Source organism: Anoplopoma fimbria, chromosome 11, assembly GCF_027596085.1.
Source record: "Anoplopoma fimbria isolate UVic2021 breed Golden Eagle Sablefish chromosome 11, Afim_UVic_2022, whole genome shotgun sequence".
In the NCBI taxonomy this organism is placed as follows: Eukaryota; Metazoa; Chordata; class Actinopteri; order Perciformes; family Anoplopomatidae; genus Anoplopoma; species Anoplopoma fimbria.
The window spans coordinates 22,616,983-22,640,991 of record NC_072459.1 but is presented as its reverse complement, the minus strand read 5'-3'; the positions used below and the strand labels follow the sequence as shown (position 1 = coordinate 22,640,991).

Genomic DNA, 24,009 nt, shown 5'->3' with positions numbered 1-24,009 from the left:
GTCTGTTACTGCTCACAATGCAGCCAGAGCAGAGCGTACTCAACATGTTGTTGAACAGAAAAATACTTTAATTTTAACTGCATTCATCAGTCAAATTAAGCTCTCATTGACTTATCTATTGTATATGTGCATCTTGGCCAAACATTTAGCCAACTTTAACTTGTCCATGTAGATATATCTATTTTCCCCAAACAGATTTTTTTTGTGCCTTTAGCATGTCTCACCAAACCCCTTACTGCGTCCTTAAGGTCAAACAAACATGCTAAAAGTCTTGCGTACCTCCTAAAACTACTGCACAGATTTTTCAAAATAAAATTGTTTTAGAACCTGCTTTGTTCTTTTTGTTCAGTTTTCATCGTTGTCTCCTCTTTTACTGTCACATTGCTTGCTTTACAGCCACCAACTGTCAATATGCATCACCGCCGAGGCAAAAAAATACCCACTGCTGTACAACTTGACAATCCACTGCTTCTCAAGATGTACGGGGTAACACTGCCACTCATGAAAGAAGGCTTTACCAGAAACAACCAGGTATTCATTGGTAGTAAATAACGAAACACATAACAACAATGTATTCCTATTTGTGAACAAATGTTTTGCAGTTTGAATAATGAATGCTGCTGGGCTAGTGAGCTTTTAAAGGGCTGTTTTAGTGACAATTGCAAGTGACAAATATATTTTTCCAGAGACCCCCCAAAATGTTGCTGTTGAGGATTTCAGTGGGCCTCAAGAGTCAATCCAAAGGGTCTCAGACCCCCAAGACCCCCTGTATTTCATATACTGATGTGTGCTAGTAGACAAAAATTCATCATGGTACCGATCATAGAGAAACATTACAAACTGTCATAAATAACTCTTCATTTAAATTTTATGATTTGTTTATATGATGTATTGTTTGTGTATGTATTGATACCTTAATATTTTAGTTTGATGGAAAGTGTCAAACATGCCATATCAACTGTGGTTATCATTAGTATTGAATTAAACTAACATATTTTAAAAATAAAGTGTTATAGATAAATTCAAGTTTAGAAAAAATTGAATCTACTGGTAACAAATCCAAGCTTCAATCAACTAAAGATCTTATGTATTCTTGAATGTTTCGTGTTATTTTTAAATTTGACATAATTTATCTATGTTAAACGTGTAAATATACAACTATCACAAACTTTTGCTGTTCAAACATTTTTTTTTAAATGTCTTATCAATCATAAGAGCTGCTGCGGTATGTCAAAATCTGTCATCACTATCATAATTGTGTTAAATACAAAGAGAAACAGTTTGTTCTTTGACCACAGACAGACTACCTGTTCCTCTTTGGTGTAGAGCTGGAAGCACTCGTCTAACGTGCAGCTGTACTGCTGGACGTGCTGCTGCTGCTGGTTCCTCACGCTGTCCGCATCCTTCACCACCTCCTCCTGAATGTTACCGAACAGGCTGCAGCCCAGGACACAACGAGGTGGTTATAAAATACTGCAGTTTCAAGTCAGGTTAACAGACAGAAATGCTAAAATAAACAGATGGCGGTCTGTAATAGAAAAACGTACTGACCAGTCCTTGATTCTGTGCTCCCACTCGATGATGAGCTTCACATGTGGGGGTCCTCCTGAGCAGCAGAGCTTCAGAGCTCTAAAAGACCAAAAGGTGAAAGGTCATCCAGTGCATAAAGTCCATTAGCTGTTTTACTTCCACCATGATTTCTGAAATCTTCTGCATTTTCAAGCTTTGAGACACTACAGTAAATTTACTGCACTAACAACCTTACTATAATAATTTGAGTGCACTTGTATTGAGGCTTCTTAACCACTAGGTGTCAGCGTTACCACAGAACTTAATGAAACAGGAATCAGTTGTGAGAGGGAGAAAGTTACTGTGTGTGATTGTATTGGGATTTAGCTGTAGATGTTTTAGGTAAACAAAAGGTATTATAAGCTAGAGTAACATTTAAAGACATACAATATCCTTTTGTTTAAGGTCATAGCACTCATAACAAACCATGGTTCCCACAGTTCACAACAAAATACCAGCTTTTTCCTGGAACCTTAATCACACCTCAGACTTCATCAGAGCACATTTTGAAAAATGGTTGAAAGCTGAAGAAAGAGCTTTTAAGACGATCTTGAGTGAAGATACATTTTGCACAAACTACTATTTCAATGGTCAAGAGTAAACTTGACTTGGTTCTAGTGGGCGCTGCTACGAAACAAGGGAATGCAGATAAAGCAAAGCTCAACTTAAATCTTACAAGGTGCTGTTGAAGCAAAGAGAAATGGCTTCATGCCTAATAACACACAGTGTTCACCAAACTGTAACATATATGACACCATACACTTGATAACAACTCTACAGCTATGCTAGCAGCTCCGTTAGCTATCATTAGTCACCGCAGTGTTCTGAGCTTAATGCTTACATCAGCAGGCTAACATTCTCACTATAACTGAGTGGTTTAGTTCCTTTTGTTTATGAAAAAACATACTCACAATGAAAACGTTAACACACTGACATCACGCAGGTATAAGTTACCCTTAGTTTAGGGTGTTAGGGTTAGGGTTAACATTTGCTAATTAACACTAAACACGAAGTACAACTGAGGCTGAATGAGGTTAGTTTTTGCAGCTAGCTTTTGCAGTTAGTTCTGCAGTCAAAGGACCTATTGATGACTAGAGGAGAAGTTAGAGGATCAAAGTTATTACAAATCATCCCGAGGGGAGAAATAATTCCTGGATTAAATGTCATGGCAATCCATCCAACAGTTTTCAGAGATATTTCACTAAAAATCATAATGTCAACCTCATAGTGGAGCTAGAGGTAAAGTCCAGCGGTTTGTCAGAGCCTTTGGGATTCATGGCAGTGGTGGACCGACTAACACATATCTCCATCCATTAAGACAGATTGTTAGCGCAGTTAAAATAAGCTATAGATTACATCTGTATGTCCTTTGGTATAAAAACTCAGTATTACACATTGACACAGACAGCAGTGTACAAAGCAGACTGAAACACTTGCACTAGTACCTTTCTTGTTTTGAGTTGGGTTTACTTGAGGACAGAGAATATTTCTGAATCATTAGAGTTCAAACACCGTCATTACATTCGTTTCTAGGATACAGTGTGCTGCACATTTGCGTTTCAAAAGATAAAATGCCCATTAAAAAGACGATCATTCCTGCAAGCTTAAGCCATCACACGTGCGTCAAGATTTGTGAAAGGGATAAAATATCTGCACATAACAGTCAATGCTGCAAAATCAGGTTTTATGATATACATAAAAAGAAGATAAAAAAATAAAACTCAATCAAAATGTGCTGAACATACCAACTTTAACAGTCTTATTAGTGTGTAACGTGCTTTTATATCAAAATGCCTTCAGTAACTCACTGCCTCGCCTGTGGTTGTAGCTTTTCTCAAGAAACACATGATTCGATTAGAGCAGATTCAAATTGCATTAAAATTGATTACATTAGATCAAATTTGAATGAGCCTGTGGGAACATTGGGTCATTTCAGCGTTGAAAGTTTGGACCATAATGGAGCAGTAATTCTCCAACATAAGAAAACATTTAGAATAATCTAATAATGCTCTAGTCTAATAATAGAAGAATGAAGTGTCCAGACAGCTCCAACAGTCACCTTGTACCGTGTGTTTATGGTGTGTTACACCTGCAGGAATATATGTAAGCTGGTGAAACATGGAGGATATACATTCACATGTAAAAATCCCACAAATGTGTCAAAAAAAACCCATTCCTGTCTTGCATCGGAGGATATAGGACCTTTTATTGCATAAATGGTTAGTCTCTTTAACTTGGCCTATCAGGTCAAAGCAGCAGAGAAAGAGTTGGCAATCAACACCCCCAAAACTGTGCAGAACAAAAGCCAATAACAGTTAAGAAATTATATATGTATGGTGAGCTCTTGTGAAAAATCAATTAACACATCTGGAACAGCAGGTCTTGTCTGAATATGTTTGGAATCAGTCCTTGAGCAGATAAAACTCCATGTTTTATGTTTTTCCGACAGCCTCACCTGTCCACGGCGGGGTGGTAGAGCGGCCGTCCGTCCTGAGGAGACAGGTAGCTGTAAAACGCCGATCCTCCCACCACGCGGATGTTGAACAGCACTCTGGTATTCTGAAAGAAGATGGGCACACCAAAAACACTGTAAAGCCATCAGGGTATATTCATGCCTTTCAAGACTACAAACAACAACAGTATAAACTTCCAGGACTTTATGTTTTCCCACATGAAGCCTCCAACACATCCTAACCTCAAATTCTATGTTTGAATGATTGGATTTAGTTGATCACAGCTGTACTACTAACTAACTAAACAACACTAGTCTTGCATGTCCCTCAAGATGAATATTGATAAGTTTGACCCTCTGTCTTTTCACTTTCTGGTGTCATCATCAGGTATATTTTTTAATTAGTCCAATACTTTGATTAATGACCAAATATCCTGGAAAACTAATGACTTCCCATCAGCCTCAGCTGTGCTTGTGATACGTGCTAATTAGCAAATGATAGCATTTTGACTTAAATGGGGATGAAAATGGTAAACACGACACCTGCTTGACATCACCATTATGAGCCTGTTATTATGCTGACGTTAGCATTTAGCTCAGAGCACCGCTGTGCCTAAGTGCAGCCTCAGACTCTTTCACTAAGGGGTCTAAAATCAGCACATCCACCACACACTGATTCACCACAACAACATGAGAAAATGCTGCTTTAACTGCTAAAACTATGATGAGCTCCATGACGGCAAAATGAGAACACTTAGCTCAGGGTTCTGAAGAGGCAGCAGCAACATTTGTTATGACTTTGCTTCGATCAGTTTGGAGACTTCGGACCATAAATAAGTGGGCTGAAATGTTTTTTATGAACCCCATATGTGTGTGATAAAGAAGACTGACTACCTTGGTTACGTGTCCCTTTAGATCAAAGCAGAGAAATGTGCAGTTTTCTTAACTGTAAATCAAGTTTCAGCACAAGTATTGTTCAGGTTATAGGTTCAGCAAAGACTTCACTTCATCTTCTGCAACAAAGAATTATTTCAAACATTTAAACCACTAGCATCAGATGAATTGGGTAACATTTATTGTCCCCGGTGATCAAAGGGAGTGACGATGGATCATGTTTGATTAGTCTATCTAGAAGTTTAGAGAAAGGCTTAAGCACATGACCCACCATTAACATGTGATGATAAAATCAAAGTTTACAGGTAACAATTTTTTAAAATCTTTTTACTACACATATTTATTGCTGACACATGCTGATGAAGTCTTGTTCTTCGATTTGTACTGAATCGGCTGCTCAAAACTATTTTTAAGAAGCTGAATTGGGAGTGATTGTACATAACCACTGGCATATTTTTACTCTCTCAGGGTTAACTTTATGTAACAAGTTTGCTGTGAACAGGCTTAACAAAAAAGCAACAAAAAAAGAGAGAGATCCAAGTGGGCCATCATGAAATATAGGCCGAGACCTTCACCTGATATTTTGAGCTCACAGCAGCTCAGCTTAAATCAACATGTAACACCTCAACACGGAGCACTTTGTGAACGTTTTGTTTGCGTTCAAAGTACTATTTTAAAGAAATAAAAAGTAATAAACCCATAGATAATCAGACTACTCTCTCATATCACTCTCAACTGGACTGGAAAGCCGAGTTGAAAAGGAAACAAGAAAGAACAAATATGATACTGATATCTTCTTGTCCTCGGTTGAAGCCTGCTTATATTACTCTGAGATCTGCTTAGATTGGAGGTGCTTTAAGAGCGCTTTGCAAAAATGAAATTGATTTTCTCTTGTTCCAGTGAAATTCTAGTGTTGTAGCTGCTGGCTGAGCTCAAACACAAACACCCACTCTGAGTCCTGTGAGAGAAGCTTCATCCAGCAGGATCTTTCTGATGACAAGGAGCGCACCAAAAAGGACGGCTCATTCCTGGAAAATATTGACATGCTGAGCACATGAACCCACTGGAATGAATATCCCTAAGGGGAAGTTATACAACAGAATTACTGCCCCACATATGCAATACACAGTACTATTTAAAGTATCAGTAGTGCCAGTCAGCTAGTACTGAAGTAGTTACTACTTCTGGAATGAACTACTTGATGTAGTGTCAAATAACATTTAGCTCTCACTCCGAGTACACATGCAGAGCCGTGTAACTAACACCATATTATCTTCTCCTCAGCGTTTCTGCATCGTGTGTTTACGGACACTGCAGGTATCAAACGTCCCTGTGGTGCTTAGGTGTCGTGTGATGCTTTTCCAGAGAATTCATCAACTTTTCTGCGTGTTCATTTCCAATCTGCTGCATGACAAACAAAACAAAACCAAAAAATGGAGTGCTAGATGACAAGCGTAAACCACAAACAAGTTTTCTTTTCATTACAGGCTTGCTTGGGCTTGTGAGTAGCGGTGACAGACTTGTTTGCGCATGTGAAGACCACCCAAAGAGTCCTACCCAACTTCTCAGGAATAGACTTTTTCTCCCTAAACACTGTTTCAAAAAACCAAGGGAACATTCCTTTAAAACACAGTACATACATTTAAACAGCTTCCAAAAGGTATTGTACTTTTCAAAGCTTCTGATTGCTTCAGCAAGAGAAAGATCCACAAGGGCTACACGTTTAATATTGAATTGTCTGCGGGAAAACCCCCTCCCCAAACAATGATTTTTTTCTATTTCAATCATAGCTTAGCTTCACGAAAGGCCCGTCAAGCTTTGTATTTCTGCACATGTTGGGGTGGTGTGCCCGGGGCTCAAATAAGAATACTTTACATTGAGGACGTTGCATGGTGGTTTCTTTCTCTAACCCTTTAAAACCTGTACTACAATTGAAAGAGGGTAAGGAATGGTTTTCACAGTATGTGCCTGCTCTAAGGTCAGTGCTGCAGGGAAGACGTATTTTTGTAGGCCAACCCCTAACATTAGCATCGCACTGTTTCCCTCGACAGAAAGCCAACAGGATTTTCCCATTGATTTCTTTTGCAGAAAATAATCTCAAACAAATTGTTAATGATACTTACACGAATAATAATGAATTATAAGCAGAGGTAAAAATCTAACGTTAGGCTATAAATGAACCACATCATGGTCGCATGAGGCTATGAAGGCGGTCTAGTCAACATGATGACGATGTGTAGTCTCTTTAAGCCACCGGTTAGCAACTGCCTTTTTTAAGAGACAAAAAAGCGCACAAAAATTCACGAGGGGTTGTTTATTGGCGTATTTTGCAAAAAAAAAACAATACCCATTCAAAAAAACACCTTGACTTTCAGACGAGAGAACCGGTTCAGAGATGGTGACTCATTTCTGGATTTTGGGACTCATTCCTGCAGCACCCTATATAGCTGTTATTTTTCACAGGATTTCGGGGAAGTTTTCGCTCTAGCAACACCACCGAAACTCGTTATCTATTATATTGTAACGTTTTGCCAGCGCATAGTTTAATCCTCATTCTAACAGCCTTTCTCTTGTAACTCTAAATGGGGAAACGTCAAAATTTGAACAATTAGTTGGAAGCATAATCAAACCTCTTTCAGAAGTGAACTTCATATGCTGAGCGAAGACAGAAAGCTTTAAGTGGGAAGCAACGGGGTCGGGACTTGAATGGTCAATTGTTAGGTTCAGACAAAAAACATTTGCACGGTAAAATATTGTGTTGTGTGTGTATGTATGCATGTCTGTGTGAACATGTAGAAGTATATGTGGGAGAAACGCCAGAAACAAGAATGAACATGTCTTTGGTTGTGTGTGAAAGAGAGTGTTAGTGAGGAGAAAAATGGACAAACGAGCATCTGACGTCCGGTCGGGCTCTGAGAAACGTCACCCCTGTCAGTGTGACTGCTGAGAAGATGAGGGGGAAACCTGTGAAAACTCATCTCACCATCCTGTCAGAGGGCTGCTTGTGCGTGAGGGCTTCACGGACACCGGTGGAGATTCAGAAGTTTTCCCATGAGAAAACCCTTGGTCTTGATTTCCACCAATGGTAATCACTTTTTGTGTTCAGTGAGGAATGTTTGTGGCATTGTTTATGCCTGACAAAGCAAAAGATCTCCAATTACAACACATGCAAAGAACAGTGTTTCATTCTGTTTGAGTGTATAGAGGGATTTACCTTTGTCAGTGTAAGTAACCCATGGGGCTATGCATCATTTGCTTACATAGAAACAGAATAAGAGAAGAACAGACACTAAACTGTTTCACTTGGTGTTTAGTACTAGTTGGAAAAAATGATTCCAACTGTTTTATGGTTACAATATCACTGGGGCCATAAAGGTGTTGTCGCAACTCGCAAAATGACAGCAAACACAGCATCAGAGACAGGTAACTGGCTCGCTAGCTAGGTAGCTTGTCTCTCTCCTAACCAAGCTGCTGCCCGCTAGTTAGCTTGCTAGTTTGTTGACTCCACCATGCTTTGATGCTACACTGGTTACAGAAAATGAGCTGAACAAAGTTTTCACTCATCTGGGGATAGCATTGTGCTTTCCTACGCTGTGAGGTTGTGTGTGGTTGAAGCATTAAGTTGTTAAATTTTGCTTCGTGTACGAATTATACTGCTGGCTGCGCTTTGGTGAGCATCCAGCCATCCACTGCTAAAATGACGATGTCAGTAGCAGGAAAAACGTGTCGGAGTAGGCCATGCTCTTTTGTTTTTGAATTGCATCTTTGCGAAGCTAAAATTAGACGGTAGCGGAAACATCCACTTGCGAATGTAATTCATTGATGCAAGAAAACTACAGATTCTGTTGAGATGAAAGATTTAGAGCAAACATCTGCTCTGAGCGCTGCTCCATCAAACTGATTATACTGAACGGGCCTGGTTTTAATCAATGGCTGACAGCGTGGGGCACAAAGGAGACTGCAGATCTCCAACAGAGTTACTGAAGACGTTGCACCTGACTCTTCTCCTCTCTCTGCTGGCACTCCTCAAAGAGCACTGAGTAATATGCAGCGAGCTGGTCAACAGTTTCCGTGCACGACACATGCTCTGTGTGGCTCTTTACTGCAGCTGTGTGTCAGCTGTCAGCAGCGACTGATTGGAAATCTGTTTGGCTACATGTGAGTGAGCAGAAACCAGCGAGAAAAATGGACCCTTTGGCGTAAATAATTGATTTGACAGCGACATACTGTACAGCAGGGGTGAATTCAAGCAAGCTGTACTGTTTGCATTTCTTTCATTATTACCTGTGTTTTACAGTAGTCACACCAGCGGGGGCAAGTAAACAAGGCAGGCACGCTTCTCCAGCCATGCATGTAAGAGGAACGACTCACCTTCTGAACCAATCAAGTCTCATTACTACAAGCTGCCCTAAAGCCTGTCACAGCAATTTATATGCAAATATATTACAATGTACATTATGTGAATTAAATTTGTGCGGCATCACAATCTGTAATTGTCTGAGTATACAAATTAAAGTGTTATTTAAGATATAAAATTGAATAATCTGACAAATCATGGGAAATTAGCACTGTGTGTGTTAATCAAATGATCATTATTAAAAATATGCTGTAGCCCTGACTCCTAATGATTAGCATTACAGCGAGCAACCTGCAATTTAATTTGCATAATTTTAATAATGAATTTATTTAATTACTGACATTAATTGGTTCAGTATAAAGAAGCTTATTTAATTACTGTTTGGGGGAATGAAAGATGAACCAATGATGTTTATTGCATTACTAATTTAGTGTTCTAAATATCCACTAATTTATTAATGCACAAACAGGCAATGAATTTCCAGTATAACAGGAGCAAACAGCTGTAACTGTGTCTCTGTCTTTCTTTGACTGTGAGTGTCCCTCTGTGTGTCAGTGAGTGCCTGTCCCAAACCAGTTAACCTGACTGTGGTCTGATGTGCCAGCGGGTGCAGTGAGAGGAAACCAATTCCTTTCTGCCTCCAGCTGGCACTTTAAGCTCCCCCACCTGCACCACACAGGGCCATTGTGTAGGCATGCTTTTCTCCGTCCCGAGCCAATAAACACTGTCTCGGAACAGGTGCGCCGGCCGGTACAGCAGGAGGGAACCATGTCCCCATCTCTGCCTCCAGCCGGTGCTCAAAACAAGCCCGCCCACGCAACAGGGCTATTAAAACGTACGTTTTTACAAGCACCATGGAACAATATCTATTGACTTATTACACAGGGCTGCACTGTAACTTTAGTCCAGGGGTTTTGTGGTTGAGATGCAGTAAATACATAATAGAATGAATAATAAATCCACCGCTCTCGCTGGCAGTAGCAGAATTCACAGTCGATGGCTGAGTTGGAATGAAAACGATAATACTTTTGTCCTTATAGCCGACTGTCTGTATGCTATTGCATCAACTTGCAGATCCTTTGAGATGTGTTTCATGTCAGTTTGCGGGATTCGGAGAGTGAGTCAGTCAACGCCCACCAGCTCCTGGCACTGTGTTTTGATACAACCCTTAAAACTAAATTTCCTCACACGGATCAGTTATCACATCAGCCATGCACAGTACCTGCGCCTGGGCTCCATTGATCATCAGGTAATAAAGCTTGCTGAGGATGCTCTGCTGCAGCTGGTCCCAGGAGATAGACCGGTCCTCCCTCATCAGGAATGGAGGTCCAAACCTTGAACGAGGAATGGGAAAAAAAGTTTACACACAACCGCTTCGCATTAGCCCTGGCCCACTCGCACGTCCTCTCCTCCTATTGTAATGTAAATAATTATTTATTAACTTTAACGGCACTAGAGCAGAATTCTCATTACAGCCTATCTATGGAAGGACGGAGAGAGATAATAAGGAGTGAAAATAGCTGATGAGGAGAGGGACAAGCATCCCTCTGAAAGGATAGATCACATGATACATTCACCATAATACCCATTTAATTGAGGGCAGCCCTCCATTGTATGCTAGAGATTTATTGGTATGAGACCATGTGAGCATGCATGTGCATAAAGAGACCAACAAAGACACACATATGCACATGAACAGTGAATGACTACGGGATGCTAATAAACTGCAGATTAATCAGTAGGAAAAGAGGAGCAATGGATGAAAAGCTTTACTGCATCTGTAGAGGCACCATTTCATCCTTTTTAATGATTTCATGTTGTGTATTTTAGCTTCTTACAAACATCGGAACAGAACTGTATGAATCAAACACATCCTCAGTCATGCAGTTTTCCAATTACATCATACATGGAAACCACGGAGCAAATTAAGTTGGATTACTGCTCAGGATGGTAACCATTAACATTCTGTGGTGGCTGAGGAGTAGCAGCTGCAGCGACCACGACACGGGATGAGACAGTATACACATCAAAAACGATTTAAGAGTACAATTACTTCACTTGGAAACTGCAAGAGACAAAACAAATCCCCCTCTTTTGCTGTATGGTTTGGGGCAAATGGATTTAGTGTGTTGAATTCAAAGTACATTGTGTTAACAACTCTCTAGCTCGTCCTTCTCAAAGCGAATGTTTCACCCCAAAGTGAAGATGAACACAGAAGTCTACGTTTATACTTATTTCATTCTCCCCTTTTAGGAGACTTTTGGTGGGATCATTTACTGTAATCGATAACATACATGCAGTGATCTATATTTTTAAGTATACTTAATCTATACTTTCCACCTGCCTCCACAGAGAATCAGTAGCAAGATGTAACAAGTAAAATGTTATGAAACAGAATTGTTAACTTTCACAAGTTGTAATCTAAAAACAGTGAACATTTAGGTTTCACACATTACATTTAAAACTTAATTAAATCCTTTCTGTTTGTTTCACAGTTTCAACAAATCAACGACAACTAAGAGCTTTCACACTTAGCTGACTTTGAGAAATGTACCTGTGATGCTATTCTACAGAAAGCCAGAGTGAGAGACGAGTACGGGACATCAATGTCATTTTCTTGGCACACACAAGTCCTCCAGCTGTCACCTGATGAGAGCGAGATAGGTGGGTGGTTTGATCAACGAGGGTGAGGCGTTTGAAGGAGAAAGTGAGACGCGGATTGGATCGGACTTTCCCACAGCCGCGTTGGCGAGCTCACCTATATTGATCCCTCTGGACTCTGTCAGGGAGACGGATGTCTGATCTCTGTTTAGTGCCAGATGTCAGATTCCTCTGTCGTTTGGTCAGAAACTCATCTCACAGTGAGATGAGAGTCCTCTCTGTAACAGGGAGCTAATGTGACCTTGACTAGATGGACTGTGGACTGAGCCCCTGTACATAGAGAAGCTGAATGAGTGAAAGTCAAGTCAGAAAAGCTGGGAACTGACATTTTGCTGCTGCTACGCCTGTCAAGCTCTCCATCGCACGGTACATATGCAGTTAACTGTGATAGCGATGGTTGATTTACTACATGGAGTTTGCAGACATCTTTGAAACAAGGGGTGTCTAGTTTCACATGGAAGTAAAAAAAAGCAGGGTTCTCATTTTTAGACGACAACTGCAGATTTTATCAGCTGTTGCTAGACAGTGTAAGCCGATGCTTGGTGGGTGGAAAATGGTCTCTGGTTGAGTTTAACACGAGAATCCCGTAAAGAATCCTAAACATGCTTATGGCTAGATATGATATATAATGCTAAATACTAAGGTTAAAGGCTAAGCTGCATATCCCAGTGCTTCCTTACCAGCTGAAATATCATAAACATAATAGGGGTGGGCGATATTGTAAAAGTTGGTTTAGATCTGTTACCAAGTAATACAGGGCCAGAGTCGCAGATATTGATTTTTATAATCAAAAGTGGCTTATGTACTCTCATGTTGCTGTCCACTGTTAATTCCTTAATAACGTGCATGTTAAAAGGAAACTTTTTAAGGGCAAATAACAAACATGTGTTTTTATTATTCTAAATTAAATGTGAAACTCATGTAGTGCAAATAACTTAACAAAATGGTAACTAACCTTAACCATCGTTCACTTCAGCCATAATGTGTCGGCCCGAGTAATCAGGGTAAGAGCCGTATGTGTTGTTTGAACGCATACAACCCAACAACAGCAGTGAGAAGCAAAGAGAACAACCCAACGCTAATTGTGCAGACAGTTCTACTCCTTGATGAAATACAAATTAGTGTGGAAGAGAGAAACTGGTCATTTTTCGTTTGTCATATTGATACTAGAATTAATCTTTAAATCGAGATGTAATTATACGTAGTATAGATACTATATTTTTCGAGTGTTATCTTCCCAAAAGCAAATGAAGAGCAGAACTGAGCTTAAACCGTGATAAAGTCACACTTTACCAGGGTTTGCCTTCTTCTGTAGGTGGTAATCTGGTTTGCCAGGCATGCCAACGTTTTCAGCTTCCGTTATAGCAAATAAACACACAGTTTAATCATTTCCTAATAATTTTGCTATTTTGTTTTTGTACAAACATCCTTGAAACTCCAGCTATGACAGTGGGGTATTGCAAAGTGTGACTAGATATAATTACCTCACAGCCTGTTGGCCGGCCGCTGAAGCGTTGCACACCAACAGCAGAATCTTTACAGGGACGCCTTGGTTGAGGAACTCTGATGACAACGTCCCAGATGAAGGTAACCTCTGACCCTCTGGACCAGTGGAGTATGGAGATGACGGGAGGCTGTGATGGTACCCTGGCAGAGGAGGAGGAGGAGGAGGAACACGGCACAAAGTCAGAAGAGGAGGTGTGAGAACAAACTGGAAAGAGATACTAAAATGAGTCATGGGAAGAGGAGAGAAGAGAACCAGGAGATAAAAGTTTATTTTTATTTTTTACCACTGATACGATCACAGTTTCTTGATAAATCCTGCTGATACCGATCACGTACCAGTTCCACATTATTTTGGTAAAGGTTACCTTCAAAGTGTTTACACTGATGGCTGACACCATGACATACAAGTTATTTCACATTTTCTCCTTGAGAGGAGGATGAACTGATTTCCCGCGGTGAAAATGTGGCCGTTAAACTTAACACCTCTAACAAGGAGTGAGGGGGAGAAATGAGATGTATAAAGTGGCGAGGCAGCAGCTTTCTATTTGGGGAACAGTGATTCAGAGGGGAGAACAGATGGACCAATGGCTGCCTGCACTCTCAGCAGGAGGTATTATCTGATGCAGCTTCTGCTCCACATCCCGTCCTGGTGGGGTGCCAAGCAGCACCACTTCTCTCCCGTCCCCCCGTCTCTCTATCGACACTGAGGAGTGTGACTGACTGAGCGAAAAAGAAAAAAAAACGAAGCAGAGATTATAAGATCCCGGTGAAATGTGACGTGAGCAGAGATGAGCAAAGCCAGCACGACGGACAACCTCTGGGCTTAGCGAGCAGGTCAGCTCTCAGAAGTTCACGGTGATAAATCACGCGGTAAATTAGACTTGTGGACGCAGACGAGAAGGTTATTGATTGACCACGGGGGCTGTGGCTTCACTAAAAAGTTTCATTAAACACCATTGTTTACACCTGATGCCTGATTCATCACTGACAAACCAAATGCCACTGCTGAGCATCCTGTGACAGAGATCCTTGCAAAGAAGCGAGCGTCCGTGTTGACACATCCCTCATTTTGCAGAAATAACTGAAGTGTGAGGACGTTGAGCTCAGTATGAGGGTCAGGACCTATTCCAAACTAATCAGAGTCTACATGTAAACGTGTCCCGACCCCGAGAATGAGATTAATGACAAGTATGCACAGCTTTTCATTTATTCATGTCGCTCTAATCAAGCAAGTGGTAAAACTTGATGTAATTTACACGAGCATCGACCTCTGACAGCTGTGGAAATTAGTTATTGTGTAAAATCTCCTTTTAAATGGCCAGAGAAACATGTTCATAAAACAGCAGTGAAATGCAGAGGTCACCTCCTGGCCTGTCCCGCTATGATTTATACGGGGACGCTCGGGAGGAGACCTACCTCTCATCGCTTATTAAATCACTTTTTATGGCTCTCTGTCAAAAACGCTACTGTTTCTACACATTTTTTCAAGGCTCCAGTCAATGTTTTTTTTCTTACCTTGTTCACAGGATGAATGATGGGGGGAGTATGAAATTTGTGTGTGTGTGCTTGTGTGTTTTTACTTCCTTAGATGTGTTTTAAAAATGACAACACACACCAACCTAAAGTTCCCTGTTTCGCCTACAAACACCTGTTCATCCTAATCTCTTATTATAAAAAAGCCTCTGACTAATTCTAAGAAATCTCAGGAAGCCTGTGAAACAGACACACAGGATGAGCCAGACTCAACACAGCCAGACTATGTGAAAGCCCATAATTAAACACCTCTGCCCCTAAAGGGATCTGCTCTACCCACAGCTACAGTACCACCGCCGCCACCACCACCCCATCCCATTAGCACAGTAAGCAGTAAGTCATATTCAAGGTCTCTGAACATAGTAGGTGGTTAGACAAATACATGCACGTTATCGGACTCGCGGTTTATTTTGATCAACTTTATATTACCATGTTAAAATACTTTTAATGTAACATACTATTTCATTTGCTGACACATAATTCATGTACTGAGAACGTGACTCATGATGATCCTTTCAAAAGGAAAGATGAGATTATGTGATTTAATAATCTGTTGAGTATGCCTTTATGATTTTGTGCTCCAAAGTAAATGACTTAATAATCATGTTTCCTTCTTCTGTTTGAACATAGCAGTGCAGCCCCTGTGGGTTGGCTGGATTTATGTTACAAATGGTTCATGCACAAACTGGCAACGAGTGGCAAGAGGATGGAGGAAACAAATTCTACTAATCATATATTTTAATACTTCCGGATATTTGAATTGATGTAAATGCTAAACAATAGTTCATCGGCAGGCTGGAGACTCTGTAAGGATGTAACAGTGGTGCTAAACGCTAATGTCAGCATGCTAATATGCTCACAATGACAATGCTAATGTTCAGCTGGTATAATGTTTACTAAATCTGTACTGAATGTCATTTATATATATATATATAAATCAAAGCTAATGTTGAAAATCCGGATTGAATGTGGATTGAAGCAGAACTATTTTGTTAAATAAAAAAACAATTAGGAATTTATTACATCTATCCTTTTTCAATAAATGTTGACTTTACAAAGCTCTGGAGTTATTTGAAATATTTGGATCAAAAGAGTGAGAAACAATCCTATGCAGCCGGCATTGGAATTGAATCCTACAAATAGTTTAATACTAATAATATCAGTGTAGCCTGATCTTTATCTGCAACTGTGCAGAATTACCGCCATTAAACACGACTAGACATGCAAATAAATGCTGTGCAGCATTCAAGTGTTGATTTAGAATTCAAATGTCAACATTATGAATAAAGCCTTGAGGAATCAAACTATTGAGCACAGCCCTAATGTTTTACATGTTCAAATCCTAGTTTTAGTGTGTTAGTATGCTAACATAAGCATTACACAGTAACTACAGCTTTGGCTGATGGGAAAATTACTACACTTTAGGTGTTTAGTCATAAACCAAAGTATTGGACAGATGAAAAGTTCAACTAAGTTAATACAAGTTACCCTGAGGGGAACAAGAATGTGGGTACCAGATTTTTATGGTGTTGGATACAGTAGCTGTCGAGACATTTCATTCAAAACCACAAATGTGGACCTCGTGGTGGCAAGACGAACAATCAGGATCAATAATTTAATTAGGATTGATCCTTTGGGCAACTTGAATGTCTGTACCAAATTTAATGGCAATCCATCAGATATTTTGATGTTAACCAAAAGTGGCGGACCATCCATACGGCCATGGTGCTAGCATGGCTGATAAAAATGTTGAAATGTGTCCTTAGCTGAGATTTAAGCTGCAGCATATATAACACTTGAGACAAACATTCATTGAACAGCAATACAGAGGTATTTCTACATGCAGCCATCACTGAACTATCATACTCAGGGAATCTGAGTTTGGCCAACTGACTTCAAATGGCTGAAACACGGACGCCATGAAAAGTGGAAACCATGGTACAATAAAATCTAGCATCAATAGATAAAACCTGTCTTAGTGGGAAGCACACTCCAGCTCAGGGCGGTCTCTGTTGTTTATCACATGTTAAACAATAACAGCCCATAAATTAACAAGCAAAATCCAAACTACAGTATGTGAGCAATGAGGCTAGAAAACCCTGCAGGACTGTTTGCTGATTCAGTGGCAGTTTATGAAAATGTACTGTTTTGTTCTTGGTTTTAACTTTGTAAAACCAATTTATATATGTCCAGGCGCAATAACAATAGTGGCCTCTCTTTTGTCTTTTTCTGTCAGCTGGCTCCTCAGTCTCCGTTTTTCACTCTTTATCTGTTAAACTCAGCTTAGCCAACCAACCTCGATACGCAACAGGCTAGAGCACTCCAACATGGTGGCGCTCTTGCCACAAAAGTCATAACGGAGCTATAATATAAGAACAATGATAATTGTTTATCATCATGTTTCCAGCTTTGGATGACCTAATATGCTAAACTGTTTCACGTAAACTTCCTTTCAATCACAGCCCAGCCTACTGTTGTACAACTAAAATATGTTCTTCAATGCATTAGATCCTCTCATCAGGTTACTTACTTTGAATTAATTTGAATTACACAATGGTCGATTATGATAAGATGATAAAGGTTCAATATGTTAGACGCGATAGGCTTAGATATTAAGACCAAAGTTCAGTGACCTTATTACCTAGTATAACGTCATCACTTATGTGTCATTACCCAAATGCCTGAACTACTCCGACGCCAGGTGATCGGAGCAACAATGCCCAGTCAATACGTCTGTGACCTAACATGAGCGTATAAGACAGAAGTGTCTGACTTTAGTGTGCAGAGGAGAGGTGATATATGCGGCGGTGAGAGGATGATTTAAGAGATTACTTTAAAGAGTACAGCAGGGAGGTTGGGAGTCAGGAGTGTGAAGGTCACGTCATCATTGGTCTGCCTTTGGCGTGAACCGAAGGCATGTTCCTTTTTTCATTCACAGCAGACACACCACAGGTCTTTACTGAGCTCCTCACGCTGCCTCTAATCGCCCTTCACATCAGGAGGTTTCAAATCTAAGTGTGTGAGCAAATTACCTCAGAATCTACTGAATAGATGCCAGTGAATCACAACCAAGTGTGTTATGAGTAACGAAGCAAACTGACCGCAAATGCGTGTGTTAAAGATCAGATTTGACTGCGGATCATCATTTGCTTTAATTGCCCACAAGACGCATTGACTCTGCATGTGCCAGGCAATCAGGAAGCTGCTCTCTACAGACTCCACACTTAACATGTGGCTTAATCTAACGCCTTAGGACATAATCCACAGTGATAACCTTTACTTAACACTAGCACTGCACGTAAAAATGCTTAGATAGCCGAGTTTAGCTTTAATGAGCATCCTGATGAGAGTTTGATAGTCTGTCTCAAATCTGACACACAAGACTCAGATTTTTACTTTAATTTAGGTATTTATGGATAATTGATTAAGGGTCTCTCAGGGATCAGAACCTTTTAGATTTGGTAATTGCAGAAGGGGCATAGAGATCTCATTTTTAATGGTGCCAGACGGCCTGAAAGCATTACAGATCACTGTTGTGACTGGATAGAAAAAATGTAATGAAGGTGCATTTTATAGGATAATGTGATAATTCACTGCCGTCTACTCATATGCGGTTTGATTTCATAGCTTTGATTAAACATAAATAGCGAGGCAGAAAATACTTGTGCTCTGTAGTTGAGAAATTTTTTTGATAAATTACTTAATATTTCATTTTTGTATATAAATAATCTAATAGAGGCTGATGGGATATTTATCAACTGGGAAAGTTTAATGTTCTCTTCAATCAAATATCAAAAATAAGCTAATGCTGCCTTTTTGGTATCGCATCAAAAAAGTTGCATAAGGAAAACAAATAAAGGAGGTCATATGAAGTGGTGCAGTGTTTTAGCTGATAAGTGGATATTACCTTAATAAGCTTGTTTCATCAGCCACTGCTGTTACAATTTATGAGTGACATCATGTTCTGATTTAAAGTAACCCTCCAACACTTCAAATTTTTTGTTTTTCATCTTCCTCACCCAGTTTCCTCCCAATGTCACATTTCACTCTGAAAACTTTTTGCTATCACAACCTGTTTCTGGTACATCGTGTTTACGCTGTTTCCATCCTGACAGCAACACAGATACACCAAATGTTGTTTCCAGTCGGAGGAGAGCTGTCTACCGCAAATCATAGCGTGCGTTGCAAAAAGTTGGGCTTTGCTTGACGCGGCAAAAATCCGTCATGGCGTGGCGCAAATCATTGGAAATGACGGGTTTCAGAGTAGAGAGGTGCTGTTGTTGTGGCTTTGTGTCTGAAAGTCTGTCTGTCTTCTGTGAGTGAGAGATTGAGAGAGAAATGCGGAATACTAAGAGGATGAAATACTTAAACAGGGGAAAGAATGAATGAATAAAAGAATGAATGTGATGACACATATGAATGAAAAAAAGTTCATGAATATTAGTTTATGCCAGAGACTCACCCGAATATAACATAAAAATGATATTGCACTACTACTTTTAATTTAGCTATTTTCAATCTTTTAAAAGTCACCAGAATGCAGGAAATAAAGCCTATTTTTGAGGTGTCAATGTGTGCAGGTATGCATTCACCTGGTGTTGATGTATTGACACTAAGATTGAAAGCAAACAAGCACATTATGTGGATGTTCCTTTAAAGATGACAACATCTTACATGTATTCTCACAGGGCAAACGTGTCAATGTGAAAGACAGGACAATCTGCATTGCACAGAAAAGTGTTGAGTGGTGATGTAGAGTCTCCATATCAACCCCTTCAGGCTGAGCCAGTGAGAGACCGGGGGATTTAGTCTGTGCCAACATGCGGACCAGCCAGACTGTCTGGTGGGTGGGGGGCGGAGCAGCACTGCTCTGTGCGGTCATTGAGCCACATAATTAAAGCACTAAAAGTCATATTTTTCAGATACAACAGCAGCGTTGACACAGTGCTGGAACTACACTTACAGCCCTGTGAGACACAACCGCTTTGTTTACGCCACGAAGCAAGAAACAAGGGGATAGTACGCACTGAGGCACCTCTGAGCACACATTTTACATCAGCAGCTGAAAAACAGAAGAAATGAAGACATAAATCTGATGTGCACAGTGGGAGATGTAATCCGCAGAGCTCTATAGGAAGTTATATCTTGTTTAATGTGCTCTCCAAGGCCCCACGGCAGTAAGGTGCATTCCCTGAGGGTTTCATTAAGGAAAGTAAATTAATACAATTGGTTTGTTTGCTTACAGATCTGTCCGTAAATTCCATTAATGTAGGGAAAAACATTAATGTAGTACCACAAACTAGCTCTCCTCAAAGTCAATGTATTTTACGTTATAACTACACACGTGCTGTTCATACCTGAGATCCGTGCAGAGCCTCCTCTGATGTACAGGGGCGGAGCCTGGAAGGCGTAGATGACATCATTCTCAGCTATGCTGGTCAGATCCTCTTCATCAAAGAAGGAGCGCTGGAAGCCTGTGGAGTAGACCTCCGTCAGGATCACCTGAAACGAACAAATAAACACACAAAAACACATGTTAGTGCCAAAATCTCATATATCGCATAATGCTGATGGACTGAACTTTGACCTCACTTGATGGAACATCATCCTTTACACTATTATTTCCTCTAATCTTAGATCCACCTTAATCTATTACAGTGAGTTAGAGAAAAATTCAACGGCATTCAATGGCATTCAAGGAAAGGTTAGAATAAGATCCAATAATTACTATAATAACACTCATGCTCGGGCCAAGGAGCGATGTGGTGCTCCGTTATAGTTGCGGTTTCAAATTGGAAAATGTAAGTGGAACCGGTCCATACTGATTGTTTTATCCTGCTTGATGTTACCTGGTCTGGGGAGATTTTCCCCTCGTCAGCCACTATCCTCCTCAGGCAGGCCACGGAGCCGAACAGAGGCACAGCCAGCCCGACCCGCAGGTACCTCTGTCCTTTGGTGCTGAACACCAGAATCACACACAGCGACCTGCCACAGAGTGGAGAAACACAATCAGGGACGGCGGTAAAATAGAACGACCTCTATTTTGATTTCTGTGCCATTTCTACTGCAGCCTCCTCCACGGCCCGGGAAGGGACAAAAGAAGACTTTCATGAATAAATCAATCCACTTTAACATTAATAATAGATCATTAGGACTTATTTTTATGTGTGCCAAATAATGGAATCTCTACTGCATTTTTAAAAACAGGGAAGCGCTTGGCTCTGACCTCTCCAGAAGCAGCGCTGACATGAGTAGGGTGCTGGGACATAATGGCTTCTTTGAATAACAGTACACTGAGGAGATACAGAGGAGCCCTATCAGGTACCTGTGGAAGTATGTAGGCATAGAAAGACTTCATTTCTGAGAGGTATTGATCCTCATCTAACTCCCAGCAAGAAAGAGAATAAAATGTTAAGGTATTCCTCGAGCTTTAACAAACACAGGACTTTAACTCAGGCGACTGCTGTTCATGTCCCATGGGAAACTAAAAGGCAACGATGACATTATTTTGTCATGTCAGTGGTTAGTCACGTGTCTCGTGAGTTAAGTTTGTCACATAGGTGGTTAGTCTTTGAAGGAATTGATTGTTTTAACAAACAGGAAAGAAAAAGAGAAGGCAAAACAGAAACTTCAAACACAGAAAAAATGTCCATGAATTAAAAAAAGTTGACCAAAGTCATTTGGTGAGTTCCTGAGCATCGTATAATGAGGGTCTGAGCGATGGGGAGTAGCAGGACAGATGACTGCTCACAGTCTGCAGCACAAACTCAGGATAACCCTCTACTCTGCAGCCAAAAGAGGTTGTTTCCTACATTCACAATGTGTTCACATTTAAGAATAAATAAGCAATCAAGATCCATGAAGATTCGTCACGTCAGCAGTTCACCTCCAAACTGGTTCTGTTTTAGCTGCTCGCATCCTTCACTAAAGCTTATCAAATAGATTTACTTGCAATCAATGGCAGGATTTCCAACCTTTTTTGCCCTGTGGACCTTTTTTCTATTAACAACTTTACGAATGGGAATCACAGAGAGGTAGAGAGGGGGTCTCCCAGTAGTCTGTTTACTGGTTCACATGCATGTATGCTCATATCATTTTTGGTTCAGACTTGATATCTCACTCTATTTATTCTCTCAACACACAAATGAGGCTTCACTCCACGATGGAGTGGATGTCGTATATAGATAGACATCTCTGCTACACTCAGGTAGAGGCTTCCCACAGACTGTGCATTGTGTTGGGGGTACTGAACATAGTTTAAGGTAATTACGTCATAGCCTATAAAGATATATAATTGTTGCAGTAGTTATAATTGGTCCAGTAGTTAATGTTCAGAGACCCGGTACCGGTCCACAGCCTTGGGGTTGGGGAAACTCTGATTTAAGGAACCTAGTTGGTTTATATTATTCAAGCGCATCAGAAATATATTTTGGCCCCTTAAAGTGGTTCATTAACTAGCAGCAAGTCTTTGAAGAATTGTTCTGGGATTAACTGGAAGCCAGTTTAAAGATTTAACATGAGCTATACATGTTCAGGCACAAGTATCGTTTAATCTGACACCAACATGTTCAGTCCTCTTTCACTGATTTGGTTGCAGAACAGGAAAAAAGAGAAAAAAATAGATATAGCAATTGGCTCGGTAATAAGGCCTCAGCTCAATGAGGTATCCCCAATTTATGGACTAAACAAAACACTGCAACTGCTAAACCACTATGTAGAGGAGACTGGATTTTATAGTTCACTGCATACATTTGCGATGCAGTTGTTGACAATTTTCTTGAATTACCATCCAGATTTTTTCTTCCTCACATTCTGATACAATATTAAGTTCAATACATAGATATTTACAGCGCTAATGTGTTAACTCTTTTGATTAATGGTCCATGTCATATTCACACAGCTTTCACAAGCTTTACATCAAGTGTAAATAAAATCATCCAACATGCAAAGAGCAGATAGCTGCCAATGGACAGAGCCCAGCGTTTGCATAGCTGGGCAAAGAAAACGTTTGCTAACAAACACTATGTGTTTACGGCTTACAGACATGATCTGGCTGGGAGTGAGCTGAACTCTTCACACAGAGAGATGCATTAAAAGTATTTTCAAAGACAATCCATCTGTTCTCTCCTCTGTTTATCCCTCAGAAGAGTTTTCTCTCACCCTGTCTACCACACAGAGAGGATGGTTGCTAAATACTCTCGACTTGGCTCGCCGTCAGAATAAAGCTCCTGAAAACTTGTTCCCAAATTAGAAGGGATGGTGGCTGAACTTGTGTGACTTATTTCAAAAGACTAAAAAGTAAAAGGAAGGAAATAACTAGCAAGAAAAAACCCTGGCAAACCTTAAAATAGTGATCAGCACACCTCTCTGAGTCAACCACAGGAGAGAGTAGAGCTTAACATGCAGGTGCTGCGCTGATTTAAAGGTACATTTTAGCCTAGAAAACTCTGACAAATGTTTAGATTTGAGGTTATTGTGTAGATGGTATTTGCTTCCATGGCAAGAATGAGATCGATCAGACTCTCATATCTGTATGTTCAAGGTAGAGTATAGCTGGACTATATGGATATGAGATTGAGTAGCTCCCTGGGGTCTATTATTGGGCGCTCCACTTGCCTCTCTGCCAGTTTGGGAATGTGATTGGACTGAATATACTTAACCATAAACCCAGCAGCTGGTTTGCCTAGCTTAGCACAAAGACTGGAAACCGGGGGAAAACAGCTAGCCTGGCTCTGTCCAAAGGTAAGAAAATTCACCGACCAGCACTTCTTAAGCTCACTAATTATATATTATTTAATCACTGCAAAATTTGATGTGTGCTGGTTTATTTCGTGGCAGGGAGCAGTTACTTCGAGGACAAGTAAAGCTCACAATTGAGTTAAGTTATAGAGGTGTTGAAAACCAATTCTTGCTACAGTACCATCAGACAGAGTCAGATCTGTTTCAAGTCATAGTTTATAATGGTCTTATCGATGGCTGGCTAAGATTAGAATTTAGTTTAGAGCCAGTGAACTTTAGCGTGAGGGGTCGAACTCAG

At 40.3% G+C, this 24,009-nt stretch overlaps 1 protein-coding gene across 1 annotated transcript in view; it reads right to left on the bottom strand.

Moving 5' to 3' along the window:
• The window catches only part of usp43b (ubiquitin specific peptidase 43b), a 63,212-nt gene that overhangs the window by 9,810 nt on the left and 29,393 nt on the right, over positions 1–24,009 (bottom strand). The window contains exons 5-11 of the mRNA XM_054607394.1: positions 20,822–20,957; positions 20,330–20,474; positions 13,418–13,580; positions 10,495–10,606; positions 4,025–4,128; positions 1,552–1,629; positions 1,308–1,437 (exon numbers count right to left, since the gene is read on the bottom strand). Of these exons, the coding sequence (XP_054463369.1) occupies positions 1,308–1,437; positions 1,552–1,629; positions 4,025–4,128; positions 10,495–10,606; positions 13,418–13,580; positions 20,330–20,474; positions 20,822–20,957 (868 nt within the window). The remainder of the gene's footprint in view (positions 1–1,307; positions 1,438–1,551; positions 1,630–4,024; positions 4,129–10,494; positions 10,607–13,417; positions 13,581–20,329; positions 20,475–20,821; positions 20,958–24,009) is intronic.